We start from the raw sequence: 11099 nt of genomic DNA, 5'->3' as shown, positions 1-11099 counted from the left end.
TGCAAGCGTAGAAGAAGAAATGTGCTGTTTACCTGTGCAAAGAAAGAAACAACGAAAGAAAAATGTCTGAGGACTTCAGTGTTGAGGAAGAGCATGAGTTCTTTGCCGAGCTGAATGCACTGGTTTGGTCTGCCGGCTTCCGCAGCGTCGGGATCGCGCATGTGCGCGCTTTCAGGAAATCCTATACACTACTATTTATGCTCTAAAAACATTCTAAATGACTTCGTTTCGAGTAAATTCTGGACGCTACCCACTCAGGACACTTGGAATACATTGGACGAGCAGTATGGAGGAATATTGACACGTTTTTTGTGGACTTTTATGGACCTTTCTGCCTTGGGCGCCATAGACCTCCATTATTTGAATGTCAGCAGACAGCAGGAAGCCTCCCAGATCTCCAGATGCATTTGAGATATCAAAAAAGTACTCCAGAGTGTTGTTCAGCATGGGGGGGAGTAGAAAATGAAGGCTAATCATGTTTTGGGTGTACTATTCCTTTAAGAGCACTCCGTTAACGAGGTAATCCTCCACAGGTGTGTGAGGAGGCCAACCAGAACCAGGCGCCTCCTGCTGGAGGAAGGAAGACAAACACAGACCACACAGACTGGAATCCTAACACTTGGCTCCTTGGCTCAGTACGTTAGGCTGGTTATCACTAATTTAGGGGTTAAGATGGATGCTGGTCTTAAGATGGAAGCAAACATCAGAGCCGTTATAAAGTCCAGCTTTTTCCACTTAAGGCAGCTAGCCAAAATAAAACCCATTCTTTGAAAACAACATTTTGAAACAGCGATCCATGCATTTGCGACCACACGGCTGGATTACTGTAACTCACTTTATACAGGGTCAGTATATTTCCCAACTTCAGAGGGTCCAAAATGCTGCTGCACGTCTTTTAACAGGTAGTTGAACATTCCACCACATCTCCCCTGTTTTAGCTTCCTTACACTGGCTGCCAGTACATTTTAGGATTGATTTTAAAAGTATTTTATTTGTTTTTAAAACTCTTAATGGCCTTGCTCCTCCTTATCTGTCTGAGCTGTTACATTATTATACGCCCTCCCGTTCCCTCAGGTCAGCTGATCAGTTGCTTCTGAGGGTCCCAAAGACTAAATGCAGCTCAGAGGAGACCGTGCTTTTTCTGTGGCAGGTCCTAAGCTGAGGAATGATCTGCCTCTGAGCAGAAGACAGGCCTCTTCTCTCGCTGCTTTTAAGTCCCTTCTTAAGACTCATCTTTTTTCCTTGGCTTTTGGCACAATTTGAGAGGTTTTATTCTGTTTCTATACTAATATGTATTTTATACTCTATCCTTTCTATTTTATATAATTGCATTGTATTTTATGATTTGGTCCTGTCCTGCTTCATAAATAAAGTTGGTATGCTAATATAAAGATCAGAGCATTCCTCTCTGCATTGAACTGCAGACACCACTCCGCTCAGGTTTGGTCTGTAGGATGAACTAGTCTCTGTTTCAGGGTCTGTTTGGTTTGAAATGTTTGGAGAAAATCCTCTGGAGTTTTTCAGAGACTACAGCAACATGATGGGATGGAGATGTTTTTGCATTTAATCTTAACAGTGAAAACATTTTGTATTTTTTTATGCCAACATCAAGGACTCATACATCTGTAAACACAACCTCTTATTCTCTGCTGCGAGTGTGAGCCGCTTCATCAGGGGCAGCATTTATTAAAGAGAGCAGTAAGGGGATGATCACAGGGAGCTGAAGAAGCTCTGCAGGTTGCTCTGGGATGTTCTCTGTCAGCCACATGGAGAGGACATCAGTGCAGTGACTGAGTGGTGTTTTGGCAGCCATTGTAGTTTTAGTCCCAGATTTAGTTTAGTTTTAGTTACAATAAAGTAATTTCATATATAAAAGTTTTAAACAACATAATAATAAAAAAGGTTTATTCTTGTTTCAGTCAGATTTTGGAAAAAATACTTTCTTTCATGCAAAGTCTTATAAATGTCAGCAATTAATAAAAGTCTATGAAATGTTGGTATCATATATTTTAAAACACTTATATGATTGTGAATACATTTATTATATTTCTCATGTTTTTAAACAGATCAGTTGGACAAACTGTCTGTTTTTTTATTATATGACCAACTGCCTTAGCTGATGAAATGCCAAAACTGCTTTATTTAGCAAAAAGCTAAAACCTTTTCTTTTAACTTAGAGCAACTAGCTGTTAGAGCAGATAATTATGTCTCCCTCCTCATCATTCCCCATAATGCACTTCTTGCCTCATTCGCTTCCCTTCTTACCGACTCCTTTATTTTTATGAGCCGCTTCCATCTGTCCAGACTCAGCAGACAGCAGACTGAACCTATCAGAAGCACTCAGAAAAAAGCTCACAGATGAAATGGAACCATTGTTTATCTTCATGATGGAAAAGATCTACATTAATTAGGGGTGTAAATCACATCCATCATGGCGATTCGATTCAGTATCGATTTCCTGACCCAACGATTCGATTATTTTCGATACTCAAGAATACACCACGATTCGATTCGATTCGATTAATCGGTTAATTTTTTTTTTATTATTATTATTTTTTTTACACCTTACAGGCTAAACAAAGTTTCAAGTTTGAAATAAATCAATGAAAGCTGTAATATCATTATGCATTTTCTTTAGAAACAACAGCAAATAACAGAAGTAGAAAAGTTGCATCAAAAAATACTGCAAAAATACTGCACAATATCAGTGTAATGAGTTCAATGCAATACCTCGGCTCCAGAGAAACTGTCCAACATATTTTTTTAGAATGTAATAAATATATTCAGGAAAGAGAGATGTTGCGTAGAGAGTTAGACAGGAATAAAAATAAACTAGATATAAGGGAATCGTTTCAAAGGTCATCTGGGGATGTAGTTTTTGGGAGTATTTTTAATTTTCTAAGAAGAACGGGTATTTTAGGGAGAATATAATAGTTTTTCTGGTCCATACTCCATTCTGGAAGGTGGCGGTAATGCACCTATAAGTTGTTTGCCAACCGCCATTTAAAAAAAGAAGAAGAAGGCTCCAGTGTTGACGTCACCGCCCCCTCCACAGACGCTCCGCTGCTCCTCTCCCAGATTGTATCTGACCGTAGACAGCGCCGCAGACAGGAGGCCGGCTTGTTTTGTTTTTATGACCGAAATTGCAGAAAACAACTCGTGAAGTTTGACCCGCTAGAAGAGCGAGGTACGCGAGAACGCTGGGACCCTTTTTCCACCTGGATCTCCGCTCTTTTTGGCCCTCATGTCCCTCCGTCGTCGGACTAAACTCGCCCCCACTTCCTCGCCGCCTCGGCCGTATCTAGACCCACAGCGTGTAACGCAGACCACGCTTCAATATTGAGCATAATTTAAAAATGTCTCTGTGAAGCTTGCTCCAACACACTGCTGTAAGACTATAACCAGGAAGCGAGGTAGGAGGGCAAAATAGGTTTAGCGCCACCGCAGCACGGGAGGGAGAATTACGCCCAGGAGCAAATGGATAAAAATAGACCGGAGGAAAAAAAAACATGAATCGATTATCTTGCGGACGTATTGATGCATCGGATTTTGGATCGATGCATCGATACAAAACGATTATTCTTTACACCCCTAACATGAATAGATCCACATGAATAGATCCACACATTCCATAATGAGAGACCTGCTCTTCTGTTTATGTTGTTGTGAAAATCTATGACAGTCAATTCAATTCAATTCAGTTTATTTATATAGCGCCAAATTCACAACACATGTCATCTCAAGGCACTTTACAGTTCAACCAGATCATACAGTCAAATCGATACAAAGTTTTCTATCTAAGGAAAACCAGTTGATTGCATTGACTCATTGACTCAAATACAATCCCCCACACTAAGCATGCTTGTAGCGACAGTGGAGAGGAAAAACTCCCTTTGAACAGGAAGAAACCTCCAGCAGAACCAGGATCTTCAGCAAAATTTAGTTCTACTGTGATTTCTGAGACCTTAAATGTTCACATGAATGAATGTGTTTTGCTGAAGGCTAGCATGCTAAAGGTTCGTGTCTGATTTCTCTCCTAGATATGCTTTTCAGTTTGCACCTTGTCAGGAGATCAGATTCTTCCAAGCTACCAAGGTTTAGTTTGTTTTATTTATACAAAGATGCTGAATTTAAAATGAATTCAGCAGCTTCACTGATTTTGTTTTCAGAGAAAGTCAAAGTTTCTCCTGAAACAAATCCAGACATGTTAACTCAGATATTAAAGTTCCGTTTTTCTCCACGGTGGGTTTGTTGTCGTCGACATGACGCGTTTTCTGACACGTTGCATGTCTGCTTCTGATCCCCCAAAGGTGACAGTCTATACGGCTGCTAAATGTGGTGCAAATCTGGTTGTTGTAGACCTACGCCTATACAGACTTCCTGTATGTTTTACAGTTCGCTGCTGATTCTAGGCTGTGTGTGATTGCTTCCCAGCTTCAGCATCAGGTTTAATATTTCCACTAGATGCAGACTGAAGGAGTAAAACATTCCCAGTTCAAACCAGTTAAATAACTCTGATCTATGTGCTGGGAAACCTGTCATCTAGTCAATAAAAGCACGGATGGTTTATAAATCATCACTCACTGTTTCAGCATTGGTTGTAATTGGATTAAAAATCTCACTCTGGGGAAAAAACAAAAAAACATTAAAATATGAACGACGTGACGCAGCCGACGCTGCTGGAAGAATTTACATCAGAATTTAGAAAGTTAGCAGGTTTTCCATCCAGTTTCCTCTTTTTACACGGGTAAAATATATGGAAGACACAGAAATGACAGAGGCAACCTCACAGGGCTGAATACCTTAAATAAAATATCCAGAACAATAAATATGCTGATAAAAACTGTAAAGCATCGTCCTACAGCAGATAAAGTGGCTCCTGACGCCTCCTCCTCCTCCTCCTCCTCCTCCTCCTCCTCCTCCTCCTCCTCCTCCACTGCTTTCAGCTGCAGCTTTAGACGCTCTGCTGTGTATTTTCTTAGGAAGGCTTCTCTCCCTGCAGAAAACCATCTGATTCCTTCTGCATTGGAAACAAATGAGGGAAAATATGCAGAAAGGTTCTGCTGGTAAATCAGGAATCTAACAAAGACGATCATTATTCTGGGAGAAATGATAATCTGACCAGTGAAGCTGAATGAATCCAGAACATTTGCAGCAGAGTCTTCATTGTGTGACGCCTCTCTGCAGGAGTTGGTGGTTCGAGCCCCGCAAACAACTTCACAGCTAAATGTGACGCCGTGAAAAACACATTTTCTTTACATAATTCTCATTGTGTTATATTGAGTTTTATTATTAATAGTTGTATTTTAATTATGTATTATCTAGTATTGGCTTATTTTTTTATTGATTAAAAAAAGTGAGCGTTAAAAAAACGAGACAATAAATAAATCAGTTGAGTAAAGAAAATAAATAATCTGCACCTTTATCAGACAGGAACATTTCCACAGAGAGGAAGTCTGAGGTTGGAACGCTGCTTTCATCCATCGCTGGTTCCAGTGAAGACGGGAGGTGTTTAATGGTAGATGATTGGGACCCAGATGTTCCTGCAGCAGGCCGGGAACGCTGTGGGCTCCTATAGGTGGCGCTGCAGAGCTTAGTTTCAGAAGACGTCCTCCTGTTAACTCTGCCATTAGGAGCTCAGAGCATTCAGGAGTCCATCTGGGGAAACTGGGGAAAGTTCAGGGGTGATTTTTCCCTCCCACTTCAAACCATTATGGCGTCAGATTGACCTCCTTCCTGTTAGCGTGAGAAGTCTGATGGTGTAATTTAGGAGGCTGTGAGGATGAAACGTAGGCGGACAGAAAACAATCAACATTAAGATGTTTTTTCTTCCTATCTGCTGACGATGAGTGAATTCAGGTTCAAACTGGTCCTTCTCCTCCCTGCATCATTATTCTGCTGCCAGCGGCTCCATCAGAGCTGCACTGCCGGAACGTTCATAATGCATCAGCGTGCCTGAACGCAGCACAGCAAACGCACCAAACTCTCATTAATATTACACAATAATCAATCTGAAATAAGCTGCTTTTAAACATTTAAACTTTACAGTTTTCTTTCTCTCTGAAACATGAACAGAATAAAAAAAAAAAATATTTGAAAAGTTTTGAACAGAAATGAGACTTTGATGATTCTGCTGTTAAACATCAATGATCAATGTTTTTGTTCCAGCCTCAGTCGAGCCGTTAGCGCTCATTTCATCACTTCAGGTTTTATAAAGAATTAGTTTTTATTCCATCAGACTAATTCTCTAATGACTGCTTTGTTTTTTTAATCTTTTCAGTATTTTAGAGTCTGATGTGAACCTTTATGCTTCCATAGCCGACCTGTTTGCCACTGTGGGACAATAAAGACGTTTCTGTTCTATTTTACTCTAATAATACTTTCTGCAGTCAGCCTGCAGCTGCTGCAGCTTCAGCTGTTCGGGTCGTTTTGGTTCCTGCTTTTCTGTCTGCGGTTCTTTTTAAGCAGACTAACAAATCAGAGACAAGCTGAGGCTCCGTTTCTCACCGACAACCAGATAAGATCTACAGAGTGAGGCTGAGATGCAGCCCTCCTCCTCCTCCTCCTCCTCTCTGCTACAGTCACTGGCTTCATTAGGGAGAAGCAGAACCTGGAGAACAACAGGAAGTAGGCCAAAGCGGCTCGTCGTGACTCGAGGACAGAAGCTGCTGAAGGTTCTTAGAACCGTTTCTAAGATCTGGGCCTTCAGAGAAGCAGACAGAACCACAGAGAACCTGGATCAACTTCCTCAGGAGGTTCTACTAAGAGAAGGACCCAGAACAGGCCAGAGGTCAGAGGTCATGGTTCAAAGATCAGACTCTGGGTCCAACTGTCCTCCAGGGTCAGAACAACTGCTGACCCAAAAAGATCAAAGGTCCGATTCAGAATCAGAACCAACATCTGATGATCCAGAGAAAACCAGCAGCTGGTTCTGCCTTCATGGTCTCAGAGCTCTGAAGGTTCTCAGATCCAGAAGTTCTGGTTTGATTTGTTATTTTTATTAACTGGTAAATATTTTCCATCTAAATGAGATCAGAAGCTTAATTTTTATTTCTTTCTTTAAGGTTCTGCTGACACATTAAAAGCCATCGATGAAACATGGCGGTGGCTCCATGCTGATGTGGGGGAGACCTGAGGTGACCACAGGCTGCTCAGCCAGGCTCTCCCTGCTGTCCTTTAGCTCCTAATGAAAGGTTCTCATAATGACGTCTTTCTGTTTGTGAACAGAAAGCTGCTCCTTCCGTCACATTAAACCTCAGTGGAAAATGTACAAATTTAAATGTTTGCATTTCATGAGAAAAAAAAAAAAGCATTTATTCCTCAGATCAGAAAAAAACTCTTTGATTTATTAATAAAGTTGCATTTTAACTGCATTACAGACATTATTATTATTATTCTTTTGCTGATTAATATTCTCTGTTCTATCCTTCATAATTCCTAAACTCTTGTTCCCAGTGAGTCAGTTTTTAATGAATGTATTTATTTTAATTATTTCCCGGTAAAATATAATAAAGAATAGTTTTTTGTGTATTTAAGGGAAGCGGAGTTTTGCGCGTAAAGGCGCCGCGCTCAGCGGGACCAACCTGCGCTCAGCTGCTGCGCTGCTTCGCGACAAATCAAAGAAAGAAAGTCCAGATTTGGGAAATTTCTCTATTTTCTTTTTAACAAGAGAAGAAAAAACGTTTTCCTCCAATGCGCTCCTCCTCTCCTCTCCTCTCCTCTCCTCTCCTCTCCTCTGCGCTCCGCTCCGCTCCGCTCCGCTCCGCTCCGCTGCAGTGATGTCAGCCGCTCTGGGTCATTTGAAGGTCAGCAGCTCGGAGGTTCACCCAAAGTTCAGGCGCATAAATTAGGCGATTCAATCTTTCAGTCGGTGCCAAACTGGAAATGAGGAGCAGAGAGGAGCCGCGGCTTTCCAAACACCTCCCTGCTGAAAGAACGAGGCTCCGCTCACAGCCGAACCGGGAGGAACCTGCCGCTGGCCGCCGGAGAGCCGGGCGCTCCTAGGAGAAGCTGCGGGACCGACATCCTTCAGGAACCCGCTGCGGGACGGAGGAGGAGAAGGAGGAGAGAGAAATCCGCTGCGCTGAGGAGGAGGAGGCGAGTGGAGGAGGAGGGGTGAAGAAGAGGAGTTAGATGGAGTTGTGTTTCTGCGCAGAGCGCTCAGCAGAAGGAGAACATGTTCGACTGCATGGACCTGCTGGCCGTGAGTCCCGGACAGATGCTGGACTTCTACACGTCCAGCTCCTCCTCCTGCATGCTGCAGGAGAAAGCTCTGAAAGCCTGCATCAGCGGCCTGGCGCAGCGGGACTGGAGGCAGCGGAGGAGCGCGCACTGTAGGTCCACCTCCCGCTCTATGGACAGGCCGGGACCCCCGGGGCCCCACCTGTTGCTGCTTTTATTTTATTTTATTTTTTTTGGGAGGGGGGGGGGGGGGTGCGTGGCTGCGTTTTTATTGAAAAACTAGATGAATCACTGAGATCACTGCAGGAACAGGATCACAGGAGAAGTTTGGCTGCTAGAAGTTTATAGAGCTGCATTTCTCAGAGTCTACTGTCCGGGGGGGTGGGGGGGTGTACCTGCGGCCCCTGACACTGATTTAGATAAATAGCTCCTCAATAAGATCAGTGGCTGTTCTCTAAGCTGTGAGGATGAGGATGATAGATGAAGGTTATGCAGGGACTGGATCAGATCAGTTTATTTTACTGATAATAGAAATAAATAGAATAGATGTTGCAGCAGCTTTTACCGTTAGCCGCTGCTGCAGGTCAGGGACCCATCAGGTGGCCCCTACCGCCCCCCCCCCCCCCCCCCCCACCCCCGCCGTCCTGCGCTGTCAGGAGGGCTGCTTATCCACAGCAGGAGAGCTAATCCAGCTGTGACCTTTGACCTGCAGCTGGGTCACATGGTGGCGAACATCTGCATTTTTATAATATCCAAAATATTCCTGAACTGTTTAGATAAGAAGAAAACCAACATAACAGGTGTGTGTGTGTGTGTGTGTGTGAACTCAATAATGAACAATTTCTAAAAATTATTAAAACAACATTTTTGTTTTTCATGCAAAAAAGGAAAAGAACAGAATTATTTAATTAAAAATAATAATATGTATAAATATATAATATATGTAATTTAGTGTGTATTTATTGACGTGTTTCATTTCATCCTTTTCTTTTTAATGTTATTAACTACAATAAGGACCCGGTTGATCTTTTAATGTGATTTTTATGTGAATCTATTGTTGCCGTAGATTTTCCACATAGATCTGCGTATTTCAGGGTTTTTGTTGCTGTGTTTTTCTGCCTCTGCATCTAAATGGCGATCCAGATACGGCAGCATGAGGGACTTTAGACGGAAACGCTTTGCTTTGTTTCACAATCTATTAAGCTTTTTCTATTTTTCTGCTGATTGTATTTATTTTCCTTTTTGTTCTATTTTTTTATTTTCCGTCTAGTTTTTGCAGAAAGTCTTTTGTCTCCTTGTTTCCACATCCAGTCTATTCAGGGACTGAAATAAATGTTTCTTTTAGATTCATATATGAATAATTCCTGATATAAAGCGGTATCATAATTATTGGTTTTAAAACCTTTAATAACCTCGATCTGCATTTTTCCCGCCATGTTAGAGAAAAAGCAGCGGGAGACGTTCCGAGCTGGGATGGAAATCAGGAATGAATCCGTTAAATAAATAAAATAAAGATTAATTAGATCATAGATCAACATTTAGAAGCCCTTGATCAGGAACGCTCCTCTGATCAAACACGCCTCATAAAGAAATGTGTCTTTATTGAGACGCTTTCAATTCTGTAAAAGATGATTTATGTTTATTGTTGCTGCTGAGCTGCGGCTGTTTTTCTGACTGCAGCAGATTCATGGAATTAAACCTTTAAACTGTCCATTTCCTGCGTTAAACGTCACGTTTTAACCTGCTTGTTATTTCGTCTGACCGGCAGCTGGTTTTCCAGCAGACCGGTCTGCTCCTAACGCCGCGCCGTGCCGCCATCAGCTTTCTGTTTAAATAGTGACTCTTCTTTTAAGCCTGCAGGTTTGGTAAAAAGTAGGACAGAAGTTCAGCGGCCCTTAGGGCCCCTCTTTGGCCCCGCCTCGGCCCTCTGACCTGCCCCAGCAGAGAACAATAAACTCCTGCCTGTTCTCCAGCGGAGTGGAGCCTCTCTCCCAGGGTCAGAGGATTGTTGGTTTATTTATTGGAGATAATGGAAACCTCCTGGGTGTTAATTAGCCGCGCTGACAACAGGCCCACCGTTAATGCATTTCCTCACCCAGTTATGATGTTAATTAAGAATGATCAAGGACCTCCTTAACGTAGATGAAATGGGCTTTTCAGGCTGCAGAACGGCAGCCTGTGATGCTGGTGATGCAGGAAGGAGGACCGATTGATTTAATTGCATCAAAATGCAGCTAAAGATAAAGCTAACTGGCTTAAAGGAGCGCAGCCTGAAACAGGCCGGGATGCTCAGGGATGAGCGGAGCTCCACTGATGTGTGTGATGGGATAATTGGAGCTTTTTTTTGTCTTCAAGGCTTAAGCGTGTCTGATGTGGACATGAGAGGCTATTAGCACAGCTTGCACACCGAGCTCATTAATTGGATGTGTGAAATGAAAGGCGGATGGGGAGAAATAAAAGTCCTGTTCTGCTGTGAAATGAAACAGAGCTGCTGGCCGTGTTTAATCAACAGCATTAGGACGCCGTCAGGGTCCCGCTGGAGTCAGATACTGATACCATGAAGCACCATCACACGCCAACACGGAAGAATTAACCCAAAGGCTCCAGAAACGCACAGGATGGATGCGTTTCAAGTTCAAGATGCTTTTCTGGGCATCTTTTGCATCTCAAGCCACACAAACTGGGAATAAAAATTTTATATATATATATATATATATATATATATATATATATATATATATATATATATATATATATATATATATATATATATATATATATATATATATATATATATATATATATATATATATATATATATATATATATATATATATATATATATATATATATATATATATATAAATATTAATAAATATTTTATTTTAGCTTCTTTAAAAAAGGTCAGTTAATGTTTT

The 11099-nt window shown here is 41.8% G+C and overlaps 1 protein-coding gene and 1 long non-coding RNA gene across 2 annotated transcripts in view; one reads left to right on the top strand and one right to left on the bottom strand.

The window, feature by feature from the left end:
- Nucleotides 1–4952: 4952 nt before the first annotated feature.
- Nucleotides 4953–5553, bottom strand: LOC119772044. Its single transcript, XR_005279216.1, has 3 exons — nucleotides 5421–5553; nucleotides 5123–5223; nucleotides 4953–5020 (listed from the first exon to the last, which is right to left on the bottom strand). It is a non-coding gene; the product is annotated as an uncharacterized LOC119772044 (long non-coding RNA).
- Nucleotides 5554–7753: 2200 nt separating this feature from the next.
- Nucleotides 7754–11099, top strand: part of LOC119772051 (retinoic acid receptor beta-like) — a 92606-nt gene continuing 89260 nt past the window's right edge. The window contains exon 1 of the mRNA XM_038268324.1: nucleotides 7754–8333. Within this exon, the coding sequence (XP_038124252.1) occupies nucleotides 8177–8333 (157 nt within the window). The 5' untranslated portion in view covers nucleotides 7754–8176. The remainder of the gene's footprint in view (nucleotides 8334–11099) is intronic.

Source organism: Cyprinodon tularosa, unplaced genomic scaffold (assembly GCF_016077235.1).
Source record: "Cyprinodon tularosa strain WSP-4 unplaced genomic scaffold, ASM1607723v1 ctg1189, whole genome shotgun sequence".
Classification (NCBI taxonomy): Eukaryota; Metazoa; Chordata; class Actinopteri; order Cyprinodontiformes; family Cyprinodontidae; genus Cyprinodon; species Cyprinodon tularosa.
The sequence above is the reverse complement of the archived record's forward strand: the minus strand, read 5'-3'. Positions and strand labels throughout refer to the sequence as shown.